At 44.2% G+C, this 22959-nt stretch overlaps 2 protein-coding genes across 2 annotated transcripts in view; both read left to right on the top strand.

The window, feature by feature from the left end:
- The window catches only part of LOC136609969 (protein mono-ADP-ribosyltransferase PARP12-like), a 46219-nt gene extending 43683 nt beyond the window's left edge, over positions 1 to 2536 (top strand). Inside the window, exon 15 of the mRNA XM_066589247.1 lies at positions 1300 to 2536. Within this exon, the coding sequence (XP_066445344.1) occupies positions 1300 to 1589 (290 nt within the window). The 3' untranslated portion in view covers positions 1590 to 2536. The remainder of the gene's footprint in view (positions 1 to 1299) is intronic.
- Positions 2537 to 18594: 16058 nt separating this feature from the next.
- The window catches only part of LOC136611313 (zinc finger CCCH-type antiviral protein 1-like), a 57485-nt gene continuing 53120 nt past the window's right edge, over positions 18595 to 22959 (top strand). The window contains 1 exon segment of the mRNA XM_066590816.1: positions 18595 to 18863. Within this exon segment, the coding sequence (XP_066446913.1) occupies positions 18595 to 18863 (269 nt within the window).

The following is a 22959-nucleotide window of genomic DNA, read 5'->3' on the forward strand; positions in this document are numbered from 1 at the left end:
AATTTCGACACCAATTCTTTTGCGCTAGAATTGAACAATCGAGTTGGGACCCATTAGCTTTTCCTATTTATGACATAATCAATGCTCCTGCCAAATTTCACATTTCTATGACGCCGGAAAGTGAAAAAATTACATTCCGCACGTAAAATTTCGACGCCAATTCTTTTGCGCTAGAATTGAATAATCGAGTTGGGACCCATTAGCTTTTCCTATTTATGACATAATCAATGCTCGTGCCAAATTTCACATTTCTATGACACCGGAAAGTGAGAAAATTACATTCCGCACGTAAAATTTGGACGCTAATTCTTTTGCGCATAGAATTGAATAATGGAGCTGGGACCCATTAGCTTTTCCTATTTATGACATAATCAATGCTCGTGCCAAATTTCACGTTTCTATGACACCAGAAAGTGAGAAAATTACATTCCGTACGTAAAATTTGGACGCTAATTCTTTTGCACATAGAATTGAATAATCGAATTGGGACCCATTAGCTTTTCCTATTTATGACATAATCAATGCTCGTGCCAAATTTCACGTTTCTATGACATTGAGAAGTGAGAGATTTAGATTCCGTACGTTAAATTTCGACGCCAATTCTTTTGCGCTAGAATTGAATAATCGAGTTGGGACCCAATTACTTTTCCTATTTTGGAGATAATCTATGCTTCTGCCAAAATTCATGTTTCTACGACATCGGGAAGTTGGAGAACTTTTGGCGAGTCAGTGAGTCAGTGAGTCAGTCAGTGAGGGCTTTCAGCTTTCTATATATAATTTTGTTATTGTCATAATCGTCCCGACCCGCAGAAAAAATGTATTGTGATTTGTGCTGCATGATTTACACGGTAAAAAAAAGCAGCCCCAAAACAATGGCAGAATTGAGTTTTTTCCTCCCTGCCCTCCAAAAAATGTAAATACGTTCTACAATAAATTGTATGTACACAAAAATGGTACCAATAAATACTAGAGCTCGCCAAGCAAAGAACGAGCCTCGTACGGCCATGTCGATGGAAATATGAAAAAGTTATGGTTTGTGAAAAGCGGAGATGAAAATCCCCAGAAATCTTTGCGCCCTTAGGACCAAAATAGGCAGTCACTAAGGGGTTAAGCATGTGATACATTGCATCCGCACGCACAACAATGCAGATTAGTGACAGTCTGCAGTTATGATACATATTTCAGCAAACTGCAGGCTGTGAATCCCTGGCGGTTCTACAACTACAACTCCCAGCATGGCCCGACATCCTCAGATTTCGCCAAGGATTGTCTTATAACCTGTCGCCATTCTCTCTGCAGGAAGTTACTTTGCCCGAGACGCCTCGTACTCCCATAACTACTGCACACCGACACCTAGTGGGACACGGATGATGTTCGTAGCTCGCGTTCTGGTGGGAGATTATGTGGTGGGAAACACCCAAATGAAGCGCCCGCCGCAGCGACCCGGCAGCAGCACGCGGTTCTACGACTCCTGTGTGGATGATGTCTTCCATCCCTCCATCTTTGTGGTGTTTGAGAAGCATCAGATCTACCCAGAGTATCTCCTGGAATACGAGGAAGAACAGAAGAAATCCTGCATTATCTGCTGAGGCGCCAAACATAGAATGAACCGTAATATGAGGAGGAGCGAATCTGAAAATTACTGCGATTGTTAAAAAAAAAGGATGATTTAATTGTTTCCATATAGGAGAATATGACGATCACAGCCCACCTAGAATAGACATTAAGAAAGTGTGATACATCGTCTGGTTCAGACCAGTCCAGGCGCTGCTGCTCTCGGTGCATTGCATCTTGCGAGATGTAATGTTTTACCAGCCACAAAAAAACCCTACATCTCCCAAAATGCAACATATCAGAGCATGTTATACTAGTACTAAGCCACCAGAGCGCAGCAAGGAGCCATATTAGTATAGAACAGGAGGCATATTATCCTTTTACTCCCCACTTCTACACGAGCCAACCTAAACAACCAGTCACTGTGAATCAGCCAACCCAAATAAGCAATCACCGGTAATGAGTAAATCCAAACAACCAATCAGGCTGCGAATGGTGTGCATTTGGGGAGTAATATAGATATATCCGAACAGGAGAGCAGCAGATTGTTGAATGCAGCTCTGAATGTGACTAGAGTATAAGTCCTGAAACATTTTGGGGCACATTTACTGAAACTTGTGCTTCATAAGTCGGTCTTACTGTTATTCCTGCTGAAGTAAGATGCAACAAATGTATTAGAAGACTTGCGCCTCTTGCTAAATTTATTGCATCTCCGTGCCAGAAAGTTACATTTGTATTATAATTTAGTACAGTTTTTAAGGAATTTTAGAGGGCATTGGAAAAAGTGCAAAAATAAGTAACTTCTTTACATCGGATTTCGAGCGCAGTCGTTCATAAAGTCCCCTTTTTGTGCATGTAGCCTCTGTACTGGAGATTTGAGTTTGGAGGAGAGTAACGTCCTTCACCCCTAACTAATGCTCAGGTCGGATTGTGCCTTTCGCTGCTGGTCTGTAATGGTGGGGATTATCCCTTAGAAATCTAAGAGTCCCACTTTAAATCTCTTTATTCCTTCATATACAGTATTTTTCCAAGACTACCGTTGTCCAACTACAAAAGGGTTACAGGTATGAACGGGGTGAACATTGGCTACAGGGGTTCAGTAAAACTTGGGTGAGCCTAACAGAGTAAAAGAAGAGACTCTCCACTGTTGTCACCTCTGGTGACTGGAGGCGAGGATTAGTGAGGTCATCACGCGGCTGTGGTGACATCATTTCATTTGGATCTACTGCTGGGCGCATTTATCCACATGGGGTGGTAGATGGGGCCGATAGGCCAGCGGGCTCCAGGCGGCCCCTGGTAACACTGCACAGCAATGGCGCTTCCACTAGATGGAAGGTCTTCTGGACGATATTCCGTCCTGCTCTCGTATATCTGGACTCAGGTCCGTCTTGTGTGATTATAACCCTCCTGCCCCCTGCAGGTCACCTGACAGGAAGCCGGACAGGAGGGTGAAAAATTGAATATTTGCAAGAAATCTGAATTTTCTGCAGACTTACTAAAGATTTGATGTGAATCAATAATTTCTGTAACAATCAGATTCTTGAAGGGATTCTCCACGATGGGTGGGTGTGTCAACCGAGGATATGACTTCTGCCGGGACAAACCCGTACTAGGGTGCAGCCCACACCAGAGGTGACAACAGTGGAGAGTCTCTTCTTTTACTCTGTTAGGCTCACCCAAGTTTTACTGAACCCCTGTAGCCAATGTTCACCCCGTTCATACCTGTAACCCTTTTGTAGTTGGACAACGGTAGTCTTGGAAAAATACTGTATATGAAGGAATAAAGAGATTTAAAGTGGGACTCTTAGATTTCTTTGGGGTCTACAGCAGCTGACATCAGTGAAGGTTTAGTAGAATTTTGGGAAAAGTGGTTGTCATGCATCACCCTGTTGCCAAAAAAGAAACAAGTTCCAGCCAAGGCTCTTAAAGATTCCCCTTTCACCTATAAACCTTGTGGTGCAATTATACTGAAGTCTATGGAAAGGGACAAGATTAAGTGACGCGAAGTTCACATGATAAATATATAGTAGCAATGCCTGTGTTGGGTGTGGGATTCAACAAGGACACATTTACTCACACAGTCCATACAAAATCCATCCAGCCTTATTTTATTTCAGTAACACATCAGTAGAGAAACAGCCACTTGCAGCAGAAAAACTTTGTGCAATAAGCAGAGATAAAACACCTGCCCGGCTGGCCACTAACTAGACAGTGCTTTGCTCACCTAGCATTAACATGCAGCATTTGTCAGTAAATAATCAGCCTTTCACAGTGGACTTGTGTTCACTCCCTGGCTCTAACCCAGACTGCCTGGGATTGCAGACTTTTATGTCTCAGTAAAGAGCTCAGTGGAGACAGCTAAGCTTACCAGGCCCTAGAAGAAGTCCTGTAGTGGATTGAGAGGGGGAGCAATGGGACCACCACCAAACTATCCATCACTTTAATAAGATCCAGCTCGTAGCACTTAAATAACAGCTCAGAAAACTGTTTGCTGAATAAAGCCATCATTTCTGTACATTCATCTCATCCAGTGTAAGCATGTGAGTGAGATCTACAATCCCTCCAATAACTCTCCCGTACCATACATATATATATATATGTGTGTAGTTTAGGTTTCACATTCTATCTCATTTCAATCAACCAAAAAACACTCCGTGCAAAATTCTTGCTCATTCGGATAACTTCAAGGTGACCCTCATCGGCCATGAAGTTTTGACGTTTTCACCTGAAAATTCATTTTTTTCAGATAATTTTTAATTTTTTTTTTGGTTATGTATAACGCTGTGTACCTTTGGTCTGCGTTATACATAGGGAATGTTATCAGCTTTATCACTGCACTTAATGGAAGGATGATCCTGGTTACAAAAGCGGAATTGAAAAACTTGAGAAGACGGTTGTTGTGAATGACGTTGCAGAAAGAGGCGTCACTCGTTCAGGCTTACAATGACATCCTCACAGAAGATGAAACTGAAACAATTTGTTTTACAGATCAAAAAAAACACCCAACCGCTACTGAATCCTCTCTTAGTAAAAAATAATGGTCAATGTTCGTCCACATTATGTTTTGATTCTCTAGTAATTATTGTTGTAAATAAAAATGTGTTTCTCTTATAGAAGGTGTGTGCATTATGTGAAAAAACATATTTTAATGTTTCATGTTATTTTAGGAACTTTTTGGAATTACCTTTTTGGCAAATTTGACTCAGTATGTTTTTAGACAATTGCTGGGGTTGCCTGGATGTGGCCTCATCAATTTCCCTCAGAAGAAAAAAAAATGTCCGAGATAGGGAGAGTATACCGCTTCTGAATGGAATTAATCATTGTGTAATGCGTATACTATGTTCCAACTTTGAGGGTCGCCTAGCAGTTATCTGATTGAGCTGAAGTTTTGTACAGACTGTTTGATTTTTTTTTTGTTATTGGGACAGGATTAGGGGATGGGAGCAGAAAAAGTTTAACTTTCGGAAAATTACCTTTTGCTAAGGGCCACCCTAATATATACGCACTGCAACTCTTTTATTATAAATGTAGAAAACAGCAAAACTGTAACTATGATAATAACAATCTAATAAGCAATAACCACACATAGCAAAAGTCAGGCCCTGCACAAGATCAGTTCATGTCTGGATTATTTCCATATTACATGCATCATATAATGCAATGTACATAAAGAAAATAGTGGTATTAAATCTATAGAAACTAAAGCTACAGGTCCAGTCACTTCATACTGAAGCCACACAGATCAAACTAAACAATAATATAAATAAATACCCAAATACTAACAGGAATACTGAGCCGACTGACAAACAATGGGTACTGGTGTCATATGTGTCCACCAGAATAATGGTGGAGACATGGTTTGGCAGTCCTGAGTATAAGAAAACGCCCCCAGCGGCTGATTGGTGCACTCCTGAGCTTGGCCTCCTGCCTCCTTCTCCCATCCTCCACAAACACATGCCGCTGGAAGTGGCACTGCTACTGAAGCTGCGCTCGCTACTGCTGCTGGCCGCCCAGCTCCTCCAACAACCCCCCAACCCTCCCAGCCCTCACCAACACATGCCGCTGGAAGCGGCGCCGACATTGAAGCTGTGGCCGCTATTACTGCTGGAAGCTCAGTTCCTTCAGCAACCCCTCAACCCTCCCGGTCCCTACGAAAACATGCCACTGGAAGCGGTGCCAGCACTGAGGCTGCGGCCGCTACTGCTGCTGACTGCCTGGCTCCTCCAGCAACCCCTTAACCCTCCCGCCAGGCCCCCACGAACAGTGCTAAAGGCTGCATGTGTACTACTGCACTGCGGCAGCCAATCCACAGTTGAGGGCGTGATCTGGTAATTTCCGGTCACTGAGCCTGGCCAACCCATGTCTCCACCCATAGTTCCGGTGGCGACATATGACACCAGTACCCATGCAATGTAATTACCTAATTTCTTTTTTGGTTCCCCAGTACAGCCCAGGGGCCATGCCTGCTCTGCCAATCCGCACCCAGAATTCAATGTTCGTGAAATGCCAAGCTACGGCTAAAGGTGTGAATCCCAATTCCCCCCAACTGCCCATCAAACCTGTCTACCACCCAAAACATGAATATATAGATATACACTCACAAACTTAAATCTAATAAACCAACATACATAAACCATCATATACTGTATAATATTTACTGTAACTCAAAAGCTTAAGGTCAGTTCACCCGCAGCCCTACTTCTTTCCATTTTGCCCAAAACAAAAGGCTTAATGCACCAACAGCCCCCCACTGGGAGATGATAAGCCGGGCACAGACTTGACAAGGAACTTTCCCTTTCTTTTAAAAAGATCTCCCTATTCTTGTCCTAGACTGTCCTTAATCTACTCCTCATTGAAACTGATCCTTAATAAAAACTGCTCCTCCTCTACCTATCCTGTCCTCCTCTCTCTATCCAGTCCATCCTCTTTGCCTATCAATTCTCTTTATCTTGTCCCACCTCTCTCTCTCTCTATTCCATCCCTCCTCTTTCTCTATCCTGTCCTTACTATCTCCCTCCTTTCCTTGTATCCTGTCCCTTCTCTCTCCCTCCACTCCCCTTTCATGTGCCTCCTCTCTCTATCCTGCCCCTACCTCTCCCTATCCAGTCCCTCCTTTCTCTCTTTTCTGTCCGTCCTCTCTCTTTCCTGTCCACTCGCTCTAGCTTGTCTCCTTCTCTCTATCCTGTCCCTCCTCTCTCTTTATTCCATCCCTTCTCTCCCCCTAGATGTAACTCCTCTGTTCCTACCCTGTCCCTCCTCTGTATCCTGCCCCTCTTCTCTCTATTCTGCCCCATCTCCCTATCCTGTCCTTCCTGTTTCCCTATCCTGTCCTTCCTGTTTCCCTATCCTGTCCTTCCTGTTTCCCTATCCTGTCCTTCCTCTTTCCCTATCCTGTCCTTCCTGTTTCCCTATCCTGCCCCTCCGCTCTCTATCCTGTCCCTCCACTCTCTATCCTGTCCTTCCTCCTGCCCTATGCTGTCATTTCTCCCTATCAAGTCTTTCCTTTCCCTATCAAGTCTCTCCTTTCCCTATCAAGTCCCTCCTATCTCTGTCATGTCCCTCCTCTCTATCCTTTCTCTCCTTATCTCGTCCCTTCTCTCTCTCTATCCCATCCCTCCTCTTTCTCTATCCTGTCCCTACTATGTCCCACCTTTATTTGTATCCTGTCCCTTCTCTCTCCCTCCACTCCCCCTATCATGATCCTCCTCTATCTTGCCCCACCTCTCCCCTTATCCTTTCTCCTCTCTCCCTATGCTGTCCCTCCTCTCCCTATCCAGTCCCTCCTTTCTCTCTATCCTGTCCATCCCCTCTCTTTCCTTTCCACCCTCTCTCCTGTTCCTCTTCTCTCTAACCTGTCCCTCCTCTCTATCCTATCTTTCCTCTCTCTATCCCGTCCCTCCTCTCTCTTTATTCCATCCCTCCTCTCCCCCTAGATGTCCCTCCTCTGTTCCTATCCTGTCCCTCCTCTCTATCCTGCCCCTTTTCTCTCTATCCTGTCCTCTCTATTCTGCCCCATCACCCTATCCTGTCCTTCCTGTTTCCCTATCCTGTCCTTCCTGTTTCCCTATCCTGTCCTTCCTCTTTCTCTATCCTGTCCCTCCGCTCTCTATCCTGTCCCTCCGCTCTCTATCCTGTCCCTCCGCTCTCTATCCTGTCCCTCCGCTCTCTATCCTGTCCCTCCTCTAGTCCTATCCTGTCCCTCCTCTAGTCCTATCCTGTCATTTCTCCCTATCAAGTCTCTCTTCTCCCTATCAAGTCTCTCTTCTCCCTATCAAGTCTCTCTTCTCCCTATCAAGTCTCTCTTCTCCCTATCAAGTCTCTCTTCTCCCTATCAAGTCTCTCTTCTCTCTATCGTCCCTCCTTACTCTCTCTATCCCGTCCCTCCTTACTCTCTCTATCCCGTCCCTCCTTACTCTCTCTATCCCGTCCCTCCTTACTCTCTCTATCCCGTCCCTCCTTACTCTCTCTATCCCGTCCCCCCTCTCTCCATATTCTATCCTTCCTCCCTCTATCCTGTTCTTCTCGCTCACATACTATCCTGTCCCTCCTCTCTCCCTCCTTTCTCTATCCTGTTCCATCTCTCCCTCCTCTTCCCCTATACTGACCCTCCTCTTTGTTTATCCTGCCCCTCCAATTTATCCTGCTCCTCCTCTCCCCTTTTGCTGTCCCTCCTCTTTCTCCTCTTCCCTTATCCTGTCCCTCGTCTTTCTTTATCCTGTCCCTCCTCTGTCTATCCTGTCCCTCTTCTGTTCTTTTTTGTCATTCCTTGCTCTCTCTATTTTGTCTCTCCTTTCTCTCTTCTGTCACTACTCTCCCTACTCTGAACTTAAAAATGTGAGAAAAGACTGTCCCTAACTAAAACCAAACCCACTCCATTTGATTGAAAGCTTAGATGTATCCAGCCTCTCATACTCCACAGAACATGCTTGCACCATGTCACCCAAGATGTTCCTCATCTCTCCCTATCCTGTGCCTCCTCTACATCTATCCTGTCCCTTCTCTTTCTCTACCATGTCCCTTCTCTTTCTCTACCATGTCCCTTCTCTTTCTCTACCATGTCCCTTCTCTTTCTCTACCATGTCCCTTCTCTTTCTCTACCATGTCCCTACTCTTTCTCTACCCTGTCCCTCTTGTCTCTCTTTATCTTGTCCCTCCTCTATCTATCCCATCCCTACTGTCTCCCTCCTTTTCCCCTATCCTGTCCCTCCTCTCTATCTTGTCCCAACAAATGTGAAAAAAGACTGTTCCTAATTAAAACCAAACTCTTTTCATAGGAGAGGCGTCTTAGATATGCCCAGCCTCTCATACTCCACAGAACGTACCTGCACCAGGTCACCTAAGATGTTCCTACATACCTTATCCATGGGAAGGTTTTTCTGCTTGGTTGAGATTAAGCACCGTGCACTACAGATGTGGAACCTGACCACTAGGTTAACTAGAAAAAAAAGTGCAGGTCCCTGCCACCAAGGCCAATGAAGACTTTTTAAGCCCACTCCGCATTAGGGTAATGAGTTTTATACAACCTCGTTTCCCTCTATCATAATTTGATGAGCTTTCACTAATGATTAGGTAAAATTTTCAATATGATTTGATAAAAAAAAGCCTCACGCACAAAATGATTTGAAAATTTTATTTATCATCTTTTTTGCCCATTTTTTGAAGTCACTGTAAGCAGATACAAAATTAAACACAAGCTTTAGGCCTCATGTCCACGGGGAAAATAAGAATTAAAATCCGCAGCGGATCACCTGCACGCGGATCCGCACCCCAAAGGAATGCATTGACCACCCGCGGGTAGATAAAAGTGAATAAAAAAATTTCTGGAGCATGAAAAAAAATGGACATGCTCCATTTTAGTGCAGATCATGCGTGTGGGAGCTCATAGAGCACATAGCTCAATTGATCTCCTGCATGAAAAATAAAAGACAATTCCAGTGCATCCGCAGCCCAAATCCGCAGCGGATCTGATTTTCCCCGTGGACATGAGGCCTTAGGCCTTAGTCAGACGGGCGTTTTTAGCCGCGATTTGCGCATGCGTCCGGCAATTTTATAAAACCATTGCTTTGCAATGGTATCGGACACATGAGCGCTTTTTATGCGCTCGTCCGATAAATTATAGAACAAAAAAATCGCAGATCGCACCTATCTGCGATCTGCGATTCCTGTTCTCTTCTCTATATGCGCTCAATGGGGCCGGCGGCAGCAGCCCCGACCCCATTGAGAACATATAGAAGACAAATCATTCTTCTCTGCCACAGCTGTAACAGCTGTGGCAGAGAAGAACGATGTTTGCCCATTGAATTCAATGGAGCCGGCAATACAGCCGCTCCATTGAAAGCAATAGGCTGCCGGCGTGCGCGGGGTGAATTGTCGGGAAGGGCTTAAATATATAAGCCCTTCCCTGCAATTCATCCTAAAATGTGTTAAAATAAAAAAAAAATGTATACTCACCTTTCCGCTGCAGCCGGAGTCCAGCCGCGGCCGCTGTCAGTTCTCCTGAACTGCTTCTCGGCACTATTCAGCCGGCGGGGCTTTAAAAACCCCGCCTGCTGAATGATCTGCCTCTGATTGGTCACAGCCCTGACCAATCAGAGGCAAGTTTCACTCACACACCCATTCATGAATGGGTGAGTGACTGCTGCCTCTCAGCGCTGAGCCAATCAGGGGCAGGTCTGACTCACATCCATTCATGAATGGGTGTGAGTGAGACATGCCTCTGATTGGCTCAGCGCTGAGCCAATCAGGGGGCAGGTCTGACTCACACCCCCTTCACACCCACTGCAGGACGGCCGCGCGGAGCTCCGGCTGCCGGGAGAAGGTGAGTACATATATATTTTTTATTTTTACACATTTTAGGATGAATTGCAGGTAAGGGCTTATATATTTAAGCCCTTCCCGACAATTCATCCCGGGCTCGCCCTCAGCGCATTGCTTTCAATGGAGACGGTTGTATTGCCGTCTCCATTGAATGCAATGCGCTGGACAGCTCCGGCCCGTTTCTAATGAAACGCGGCCAGGAGCAGATTTGCGGGCGATTTGCGGGCGACTTGCGCGCATCGGTCACGCGATTTGCGGATGCGCATCCGTCATGCGATCCGCAAATCGCGCGAAAAAAAGCCCGTCTGACTAAGGCCTTAGAGTCACATTATACAACATTATATAGGGTCATCAAACACAAAAGGAAGTCAATTATTCACAATAATGTCATTGGACAGGATGAATCTCAGTTGGAGATTGTCCTTGTTGTGGCAGGATTCGTGCAAGTCTTGCATAACTTTGATCGCACGCTCACAGCACTGGTTGCTTCGGGGAATATTGATTGGAGATTCATCTGTTTTCCAGTGGGTTTTCAAGCATTTGAGACCTGTTGGGTATTCATTCAATGGCCTACATAACATTTCAAAGTGGTTTGTGGGTGACCTTTTTCAATATTTCAATGGAATAAATGTCATTTTAGTCATTAAGAGGCAAAAGTTTATTCACTTGTCCTAGAGGAAATAATTTTTGAGAAAAAAGTCAAAAAGTCATGACCCTACTCCGCATAGGGCAGGTCTGGCAGCAGAGGTCCATCCTGACCCCCGCAATAGGTCCACGATGTCCCCCTCTAAGTAAGGGATCTAAAAGACTGCTCTGATTGACACCAGGCCACACGTCAAAAGAGCGGCCGAGCCAACCATTTACCGGCGGGAAAGTCTCAGCTCCTGCATGCAATGTTTAAAGCCAATCAAGAAACCCCACTGGCAGGCCGTATCCCAGAAGGACTGACCAGAGGTCCTTGTGATTACATAGTAACATAGTATGTTAGGCTGAATGAAGACAATGTCCATTTAGTTCAGCCTGTTTTAACCTCCTTGTTGATCCAGATGAAGGCAAAAAAACCCAAGAGGCAGAAGCCAATTAACCCTTTCGGGGGGAAAATTCCTTCCCAATTCCATAATGGCAGTCAGAATAATCCCTGGATCAACCTCTGATAGTTCCTACCTGTCTGTAAGACCCGGATCAACAACCCCCCTGGTCCCTTAATGTTTATATCCTGTAATATCCTTCCGCTCTAGAAAGACATCTAATCCCCTCTTAACCCCTTAGTGACCACCCTATTGTGTTTTTACGTCCTGCCGTTTCAGGACGTGTATGGAGGAAGATAGCACTGGATTAGATGAAAATGTGTGTATCTGGGTAAAGAACTGGCTTAGAGATAGAAAGCAGAGGGTGGTAATAAATGGTTCATACTCTGATTGGGCCACAGTCGCTAGCGGGGGGCCACAGGGTTCAGTATTAGGCCCAATTCTGTTCAATATATTTATTAACGACCTGATAGAGGGGCTGCACTGTAAAATACCAATATTTGCAGATGACACAAAATTATACAATATAATCAATGCAACAGAGGACAATGTGCGGCTACAAACGGACCTGGATAAGCTGGGGGCTTGGGCAGAAAAATGGCAAATGAAGTTCAATATTGATAAATGTAAGGTTATGCACATGGGCAGGAGAAACGGATGTCACCAACATACACTAAATAGGGAAAAGTGATATGGAAAAAGACCTGGGGGTAATAGTAGATTGTAGATTAAACTGGAGTAACCAATACCTATCAAGACATCGCCGAGGGGTGGCTTGATAGGCTGCCTGTCAGAATTAACCCTTTGCAATCCGATTTTGGGTTCAGGGTTTCCTAGGGGGCTTTCTCATTCTGCCATTTTACAAGGGTGCCATCTGCTGGCTAGAGCCAGTGCTGCAGTATGGGGCATACTGGAGAGACCCCCCCGACAGCAAAGTGGCCAGTAATATAGAGTAAGAATACCCTGCGGGACATCTTACGACATCGTAGCTGTACAGCCTTCAATCAGAATGTCTTTAGACGTTAGACAGTGGATTGGAAAGGGTTAAAAATAAAATAAATAAATCTTGGTATTTGTATAGCGCCAACTTATTCCACAGCACTTTCAGGTAATTATTACTAATTACCCCCCACCAAGCTGGGTTCTCATTTTACTGACCTTGGAAGGATGGAAGGCTGAGTCAGCCTTGAGCCGGCTACCTGAATCACACGAGCATTAGAACTTGCAACCTTCAGGTTGTAGGCAAGAGCTCACACTCTGTCCCACACAAGGCTCTAAAGAATTCAGTATGATGTTCAGTATGATGTTCAGTATGATGAATTCAGCATTGCTAGTTGTTGTCCCCCAGGAGGACTAAAAGACTAAAAAGTTTTAATTATGTTAAAAAAAAGTTATAAAAGTTCAAAAGCCCCCCCTTTCGCATATTTAAAATAAAAAAATCGAAATAATAAAACAAAAATACATATTTGGTATCGCTATGTCCGTAAAATTCCTTTCTATCAAAGTAACACATTATTTACCGCGCAAAGTGAACGTCGCCCAAAAAAAACCCCGCCAGAAATGCGCTTTTTTGGTCACCCTGTTGCCAAGAAAAAACGTAATAAAAAGCGATCAAAAAGTCCTATGAATTCTAGAATGCTACTAATGGAAACTACAGGAAGTACCACACAAAATGAGCTCTCACACAACTATATCGACGAAAAAAATTAAAAAGTTATTGTGCGCAGAAGATGGAAACAGAAAATAATTATAAAAAATTAAATATCTTTTAAAAAATATATAAGTAGTACAACAAAAAAAACTATACAAGTTTGGTATCGTAGTAATCGTACTGACCCATGGAATAAAGTTATCATGTCATTTTTATTGCAGTTTATGCGCCGTAGAAACAAGACGCACTGAAAGATGGCGGAATGTTGTTTTTTTTCCATTTCTCTCCACTTAGAATTTTTTTAACGTTTTTCAGTACATTATATGGTACATTAAATATTACCATTGAAAAATACAACTTGTCCCGCAAAAAACAAGCCTTCATACAGCGACGTCGATTGATAAATAAAGGAGTTACGATTTTTTAAAAGGGGGGAGGAAAAAACAAAAAATGGAAAAGAGCAAAAACATGTGGTCACTAAGGGGTTAAACATCTCTATGGCTTTTGCCATCTTCACATCCTCAGGCAGAAAGTTCCACAGTCTCACTGCTCTTACAGTAAAGAACCCTTTCTGTGTTGGTGATGAAACCTGGTTTCTTCTAGACGTAGAGGATGCCCTCTTGTTACCGTCGCAGTCCTGGGTATAAACAGATCATGGGAGAGATCCTTGTATTGTCCCCTCGTATTTATACAGTTATTTGATCGCCCCTTAACCGTCTTTTTTCTAGAGTAAATAATCCCAATTTGGATAGCCTCTCTGGGTATTCCAGTCCCGTCATGCCATGTATTAGTTTAGTCGCCCTTCTTTGAACCCCCTCAAGCACTGTAACATCTTTCCTGAGCACCGGTGACCAGAACTGTATGCAGTATTCCATGTGAGGCCTGACAAGTGCCTTATATAATGGAAGGATAATGTTCTCGTCCCTCGCCCCTATACCTCTTTTAATACACCCCAAGACTTTATTTGCCGTTGCAGCAGCTGACTGGCATTGGTTACTCCAGTTAAATCTACAGTCCACTGGTACCCCCAGGTGTTTTTCCATATCACTTTCCCCTAGCAGTACCCCATTTAGTGTATATTGGTGACATCCGTTTCTCCTGCCCATGTGCATAACCTTACATTTATCAACATTGAACTTCATTTGCCATTTTTCTTCCCAAGCCCCCAGCTTATCCAGGTCCGCTTGTAGCCGTACATTGTCCTCCGTTGCATTGATTATACTGTATAATTTTGTGTCATCTGCAAATATTGATATTTTACTGTGCAGCCCCTCTATCAGGTCATTGATAAATGTATTGAACAGTATGGGGCCTAATACTGAGCCCTTTGGCACCCCGCTAGAGACGGTGGCCCAATCAGAATATGAACCATTTATTACCACCCTCTGCTTTCTATCTCTGAGCCAGTTCTTTACCCAGATACACACGTTTTCACCCAGACCGAGCTGTCTCATTTTGTATATTAACCTATTATGCGGCACGGTGTCAAATGCTTTAGAGAAGTCCAGATATACAAGTTCAATAGACTCTCCTAGGTCCAGCCTAGAACTTACTTCACTGTAGAAGCTGATCAGATTGGTCTGACATGATCAACCCCTCATGAACCCGCGCTGGTGAGGAGTTATTCCATTGTTTTCCTTGAGGCATTCCAGGATGGTGTCTCTCAGAAACCCCTCAAGTATTTTTCCAGTTATTGAAGTGAGACTTACCGGCCTGTAGTTGCCAGGCTCTCTTTTGGACCCCTTTTTGTATATTGGAACCACATTAACCCAATCAAATGATTTTGCCTGAACAAGGGACATGAAGTACCCCAGATTTGTTTTTCCTTCACCTCTTCCTGCTCTGGGTGGTCTTGGGAGCCAGCTGGTAACAGCAGCTAAGCAGCTCAAATCCCTGACCAATGGAACATTGTTGCTTGGTCAGATGTTTACTTCTGCCTGGCAGCATCTGTGTAATATTATCTCCACTTAAAATCCGCCTCGTGTAACTTAAAGGAGTTGTCCCGCGCCGAAACGGGTTTTTTTTTTTTCAACAGCCCCCGTTCGGCACGAGACAACCCCGATGCAGGGGTTAAACAAGAACACCGGACAGCGCTTACCTGAATCCCCGCGCTCCGGTGACTTCTTACTTACCTGCTGAAGATGGCCGCCGGGATCTTCTCCCTCGGTGGACCGCAGGGCTTCTGTGCGGTCCATTGCCGATTCCAGCCTCCTGATTGGCTGGAATCAGCACGTGACGGGGCGGAGCTATACGGAGCCCCATTGAGAAAAGAAGAAGACCCGGACTGCGCAAGCGCGTCTAATTTGGCGATTAGACGCTGAAAATTAGACGGCTCCATGGAAACGAGGACGCTAGCAACGGAACAGGTAAGTGAAAAATGTCTTATAACTTCTGTATGGCTCATAATTAATGCACAATGTACATTACAAAGTGCATTAATATGGCCATACAGAAGTGTATAGACCCATTTTGTTTCGCGGGACAACCCCTTTAAGGCATGCATTTTGTACGGTGTTTCCACATTTTTGTCTACTTCCTCTCATTATATGCATATTATATATATATATATATATATATATATATATATATACACATACATACATACACACACACACACACACACACCCACACACCAGCAATTATTAGGAAATTATAGTACCAGTATTTCTGGTGGCGCAATGCATCACACAGCTCTGCTACATGCACCTCACACACACAGCACTGCTTTATACATTGTTCATCTTATACAACATGGATCAGCAGCACAGCACTGGAGATGAAGGACCTGTGATGATGTCACTGTCATGTGATTAGGGGTGGAGCATGTAATTCGCTCACAAACCCACTCACTCACATCCGGACAGACAGGTCATCATCAGTATTTTGAGATCTATATATATAAAGACGAAAGCCCTCACTGACTGACTCACTCACTGATTGACTGGCTGACTCGCCAAAAGTTCTCCAACTTCCCGATGTCATAGAAACATGAATTTTGGCACAAGCATAGATTATCTCCAAAATAGGAAAACTAATTGGGTCCCAACTCGATTATTTAATTCTAGCGCAAAAGAATTGGCGTCAAAATTTTACGTACATAATCTAAATCTCTCACTTCCCAATGTCATAGAAACTTAAAATTTGGCACGCGCATTGAATATGTCATAAATAGGAAAAGTTAATGGGTCCCAATTTGATTATTCAATTCTATGCGCTAAAGAATTAGCGTCCAAATTTTACGTACGGAATCTAATTATCTCACTTCCCGGTGTCATAGAAACTCGTAATTTGGCAGGAGCATTGATTATGTCATAAATAGGAAAAGCTAATGGGTCCCAACTCGATTATTCAATTCTATGCGCAAAAGAATTAGCGTCCAAATTTTACGTACGGAATCTAATTTTCTTACTTGATATTTAGCACGGGCATTGATTATTATGTCATACATAGGAAAAGTTAATGGGTCCCATCTCGATTATTCAATTCTAAGCGCAAAAGAATTAGCATCCACATTTTACGTGCAAAATCTAATTCTCTCACCTCTTGGTGTAATAGAAACTTGAAATTTGGCACGGGCATTGATTGTGTCATAAATATGAAAAGTTAATGGGTTCCAACTCGATTATTCAATTCGAAGCGCAAAAGAATTAGCGTCCAAATTTTACGTACGGAATCTAATTTTCTCACTTCCCGTTGTTGTAGAAACATGAAATTTGCCATGAGCATTGATTATGTCATAAATAGGAAAAGCTAATAGGTCCCAACTCGATTATTTAACTCTAGCGCAAAAGAATTAGTGTCGAAATTTTACATACATAATTTAAATCTCTCACTTACCAATGTCATAGAAACATGAAATTTGCCATAAGCATTGAATATGTCATAAATAGGAAAAGTTAATGGGTCCCAACGCAATTATTCAATTCTAGCGCAAAAAAAGCTAGCGTCCAAATTTTACGTACGGAATCTAATTGTCTCACTTCTTGGTGTCATAGAAACATGAAATTTGGAACGGGCATTGATTATGTCATAAATAGGAAAAGTTAATGGGTCCCAACTCAATTATTCAATTCTAGCGCAAAAAAAGCTAGTGTTCAAATTTTACGTACGGAATCTAATTCTCTCACTTCTTGGTGTCATAGAAACATGAAATTTGGAACGGGCATTGATTATGTCATAAATAGGAAAATTTAATGGTTCCCAACTCGATTATTTAATTCTAGCCCAAAAGAATTAGCGTAGAAATTTTATGTACATAATCTAATCTCTCACTTCCCAATGTCATAGAAACATGCAATTTGCCATAAGCATTGAATATGTCATAAATAGGAAAAGTTAACAGGTCACAATTCGATTATTCAATTCTAGCGCAAAAGAACTAGCGTCCAAATTTTACGTACGGAATCTAATTCTCTCACTTCTTGGTGTCGTAGAAACATGAAATTTGAAACGGGCATTGATTATGTCATAAATAGGAAAAATTAATGGGTCCCAACTCGATTATTCAATTTTAAGCGCATAAGAATTACCGTCCACATTTTACGTATGAAATCTAATTCTCTCCCTTCCCGATGTCATAGAAACTTAAAATTCGGCACGGGCATTGATTATGTCATAAATAGGAAAAGCTAATATGTCCCAACTCGATTATTTAATTCTAAGCACAAAAGAATTAGCGTCCAAATTTTATGTACGTAATCTAATTCTCTCACTTCCTGATGTCCTTTTATATAACGGAAACTTCGCATGGTTACCTGCACTTGGTGTTTCCTGGGTAATGTAAAGAACCATGCAAAATGGTGAACATATTTTTTTCCCTCCGTATCTCTAAAGTAACGACGACTTCATAAGATTGTCCGTGTGAACACCAGATAAACACCAGTACCACATTAACTCGGGCGAAGCCGGGTTTATCAGCTAGTATATTTATACACACATTGAACAATATCCCTTCCCCTGTCCTGTATATATACTCCTCTTTAGAGATGAGCAAATCTACTCGGACAAGCCCCTTTTTCGCCCGAGAACCGCGATTTTCGAGTACTTCCGTACTTGGGGGAAAAGATTCGGGGGGCGCCGTGGGTGAGTGGGGGGTTGTTGCGGGGAGTGCGGGGGAGAGGGAGAGAGAGAGAGCTCCCCCCTGTTCCCCGCTGCCACCCCCCGCTCCGCCACGCCTCCCCCCGGCGCCCCCGAATCTTTTCACCCGTGTACGAAAGTACTCGAAAATCGCGGTGCTCGATCAAGTAATTACTCGAAACGAGTATATTCGCTCATCTCTACTCCTCTTCTATATTATATTGCACAGTACAACTTCTCTTACTGCATTTTCTGAGTCGCACATAATCTACAAGGAAACAAATACTTGGATCAGATCCCTGTGTTTGGTTGGATTCTTCTGCTTCAGTTTCGTTTCACGTCTTTACCTCTGAAGGATCCGCCTTTCTACAGTAGGAGTAAGACTTGTCTTAGCAACAAGAAAGTCCCATCTTTCCAGGTTCCTACGCATTCAGACAACTAGGGGCCACAACAAAGGGCTGCAGGATCATGTCGGACCCCACAGTCAAGCTGCTTTGCAAACATGGGGGTCGGCTGCCCAGGGACATGTTGCCCGAACTCATGGAGCTTCCTAATGATGAGATTGATCAAATTCTGCAGGGTGAACCCCAGAAGTTCCCGCAGGACGGGGGTCTGGTCCTGGCCCGGACCGCCACGAGGATCTGCGGCAAGTACCTGAAGAATGAGCCGGAGGATGAGTGCAACAAGCTGCACCTGTGCAGACACTACCTGCAGGGCAGGTGCTGGCCAAATAGGAGGTGAGTGGGTGACCCTAGAGTAATATATTGGGCAGGAGGTAGGTGATTGGGAGTAATGTAGAGGGCAGGAGGTGGGTGACCCAGAGTCACTTACATGGCAGGAGTAACCATACAAAGCTGAATGGTTACAAAAATAAAAAAGTTATAAAATAAGACACCTGTACCTGATAGATCTGCAATGTTAGATTGCAACCCCCCACACTGACAATGGTCAGTGGCTGGCATCACATTTTTTAACAGCACCCCATAACCCACCAAAGAGAGGCGGCTGAAGCCACACAAGATCACACGGTTCTAAAGACACATTCCTTAGTTAGTTCCTATTTTCCATTAGTAAGTTCCCAATTAGAGATGAGCGAGCATGCTCGTCCGAGCTTGATTCTCGTACGAGCATTAGCCTGCTCGATGTATTCGTTACTCGAGCAGGGCACCACGCGGTGCTCGGGAGCTCAAAAAAATGTTACATTTTCCTCCCCACATCTCTTCAATGGAGCCGCGGCTGCTGCTGGTGGGTCCCTTGAAAACAATGGTCTGCCGGCACCCCTGAATTGTTTTTAATGGAAGAGCTTTATCCCCTTAGTGACGGCTTTTTACATCCTGGCTTGCTGGGCTTAATTCCCAGAGGACGTAAAAACATGCTTCCTCTGAAAATGAAAGCCCTGCAGGCTCAGGACGTGACAGCTCCATGCTGCCGGTTACCGGAGGTAGCCGACAGCATGGAGCTGTCATCCAGGGCCGTGAGACCCCACCTCCGGTCACGCGATCGCCGGTATCCACCAGATACCGGCGATTGCGTTAAAGTCAATGTAAAGTAAATAAAAGTTAAAGTTTCAGCTCCCCATACGGATCGGATCTACTCACCTCCAGTCCTTCCCACTGTCCGGCGTCTTCCTTCTTCTTCCCGGACCCGCCGCCGGCGTCTGCGCGTGCGCGCCAGGCGCATTATGTCACGCGCATATGCGCCAGACGCATTACGTCACGCGCATGCGCAGAGGGCCGGGAGGCCTGGGATATTTAAAAACTCCCTGCTCCCGGCTAGTATGAGTAGCCGAGAGCAGGGAGCTGTCAGCAGGAGTCGCTGTATGTAAGTTAAAAAAAGTTGAAAAAGTGTTAAAAAAAAAAGAAAAAACGTTTGTTTCATCTCCCCTCATGGATCATATCCATGAGGGGAGATGAAATTAGGTACCTAAAGCCCCCAGATTTTTTCGCGGACGTTGCCTGGCTTCTGTGCACACGTCCGTCGCTAAAATGGCGGACGCAGGCGCAAAAGCCGCAGATTGGCGGGGTAATTTAAAATCTCCCCGCACCTGGCTACTAAATGTAGCCAAGAGCCTGGAGATTTCATGGGGTGCCATGGTACGCGTTTCCCAGTCAATTAATCGCCGTTATCCAATGGATAACAGCGATCATGTAAAAGTAAAAAAAAGTTTAATTTTTACCTCCCGTCACGGATCGGATCTGTGAGGGGAGGTGAAATTACTTAAATATGGCCAACGGCGATGTCCCCTAACGGGATCCTTATCCGTGGACCTTTCCCCAGTTTTGGCGCATGCGCCCGTCGCCAAAGTGGTGGACGCAAGCGCAGAAGTTGGGGAGGGCAAGAGGAAATTTTAAATCTCCTTGCTCCTGGCTACTAAAGGTAGCCAAGAGCTTGGAGATGTCACGGGGGACCGCGGTGAGCAGTCTTCGGTCACGTGATCGCTATTATCCAATGGATAATGGCGATTACGTAAAAGTTAAAAGACAGTTAAAGTTTAATGCTCCATTCAGTTTGGGCCCTGTTGTGCATCCAGACAGAAGATTAGGGCCATAATGGGTATGTTTCTGAACACGGGACAAATGGGGGCATACATTTTGGGGTAAAAGTCTTTATTCCTATGTGTGCTGTACAAAAAAGCTATTTTTAAAATGACATAATTGCCAAAAAAACAAAAATCGTAATTTTTTCGTTCTGCTTTGCTTCGATTCATTTAAAAACAGTGGAGTCAAAATACGCAGTACACCGCTAGATGAATGAGTTAAGGGGTGTAGTTTTTAAAATGGGGTCATTTGTGGGGGTTCTCTATAGTTTTGGCTGCTTAAGGTGTCTGCAAGTGGGCAATGGGGCCTAAATCACCTTCAAGCAAAATGTCTGTTCTGAAAACCACCGCTCCTTTCTGTTAGGGCCCCGTTGTGCAAACAGACAGAAGATTAGGGCCACAATGGGTATGTTTCTGAACACGGGACAAACGGGGGTATCCATTTTTGGGTGAAAGCCTCCATTAATATGTCTGCTGTCCAAAAAAACCTGCTTTAAAAAAAAAAAAAAAAAAAAAAATCATTATTTTTTACTTCTGCTTTGCTTTGATTTATTCAAAAACTGTTGGGTCAAAATACACAGTACACCCCTAGATTAATGTGCTAAGAGGTCTAGTTTCCAAAATGAGGTCATTTGTGTGGGGTCCTCCGCGTTTTGGTCACTCAAGGGGTCTACAAGTGAGCAATCGGTGAGCAATCGGTGTCTTGCACAGGTGTTATTGGCTCCTCCATTTGATAGTCAGCTACCTGCATGGTGAGAGGAGGATGCATCTATATGCACTCCTCAGTCAGTAAGTAACAGCCATTTTTCTGTGATTGTTTTTAATTCTTGATTTCCCCTTCTGTGATGCATTTATATTATTGTAGGGACCCACTACAACGCAATGAACCGTGAAGTGGTTAGTGGGCTCATGTATCTTGGCCAACATCCAACCAATGCCTTGCATTTATTATATATCATTCACATGCAGTGTGGCATTAAGACTCCAGGGGGAGCCCAGGGTGGTAGTACCAATGTGGTTCACTGATGGATATGCAGGGCAACCCGCTGAATTATCATGGCGTCATTAATAGGTTGCTGGTCTGCATGATGAACTACATATATCAGAATGGTCTGGCACCCTGTATCCACTAGGTGTGGGAGTATTCGCCAAGCATCCACCCCCCTCATTATCAAGAGGCAGTGTGAGTGGCTGTTTTATCTGTGTTTTGCACAGGTGTTATTGGCTCCTCCATTTGGTAGTCAGCTACCTGCATGGTGAGAGGAGGATGCATCTATATGCACTCCTCAGTCAGTAAGTAACGGCCATTTTTCTGTGATTGTTTTTAACAAGTGAGCAATGGGGCTTAAAACGCCTTCAAGCAAAATGTCTGATCTGAAAGCCACCGGCTGCTCCTTTCGGTTTTGGCCCCGTTGTGCATACAGACAGAAGATTAGGGCCACAATGGGTATATTTCTGAACACGGGACAAACGGGGGGATTCATTTTGGGGTGCAAATCCTCATTTTCATGTGCACTATAGAAAAATGCAACAGATGTTTCCTTCATCCCCACTAGTAAAAAGAATTCCCTGCTACACCTGCCACATCTGTGACAGATGCAGCAAAGGAATTCTTCATCCCTGTGGGGAATGAAGAATTCCCTACAACAGCTGTCACAGATGACAGCTGCGGTAGGGGATCCAGCTGCCGACATCCTGAAATTGTTTTTCAGGTAAAGGCTTTAAATATAAGCCCTTCCCTGAAAAACAAGACAAAATGGTGAATAAAATAAAATAAAATTCATGAATTCATGATTGGGTGAGTGCTGCCTCTGATTGGCTGAACGCAGGGACCAATCAGAGGCAGCTCTCAGCTGTCATTCAATAGCTGAGAGCTGCCTCTGATTGGTCACAGTGCTCAGCCAATCAGAGGCAGCACTCACCCATTCATGAATTCATGAATGGGTGAGTGCTGCCTCTGATTGGCTGAGCGCGGGGACCAATCAGAGGCAGCTTTCAGCTGCCATTCAATAGCTGAGAGCTGCCTCTGATTGGTCACAGTGCTCAGCCAATCAGAGGCAGCCCATTCAGCAGGCAGGAATTTTAAATCCCCACCTGCTGAATACTACTGAGAGCAGTGCAGGGAGAAGAGCTGGCTGGACGCGGCTGAGCCCTGGCAGCTGATGAAGGGTGAATATTCTTTTTTTTAAATTAAATTCACCATTTCTTCTTGTTTTTCAGGGAAAGGCTTATGTTTAAAGCCCTTCCCTGAAAAACAATTACCGGGTGCCGGCAGCAGGATCCTCTAGCGCAGCTGT

This window comes from Eleutherodactylus coqui, chromosome 2, assembly GCF_035609145.1.
Source record: "Eleutherodactylus coqui strain aEleCoq1 chromosome 2, aEleCoq1.hap1, whole genome shotgun sequence".
NCBI lineage: Eukaryota > Metazoa > Chordata > Amphibia > Anura > Eleutherodactylidae > Eleutherodactylus > Eleutherodactylus coqui.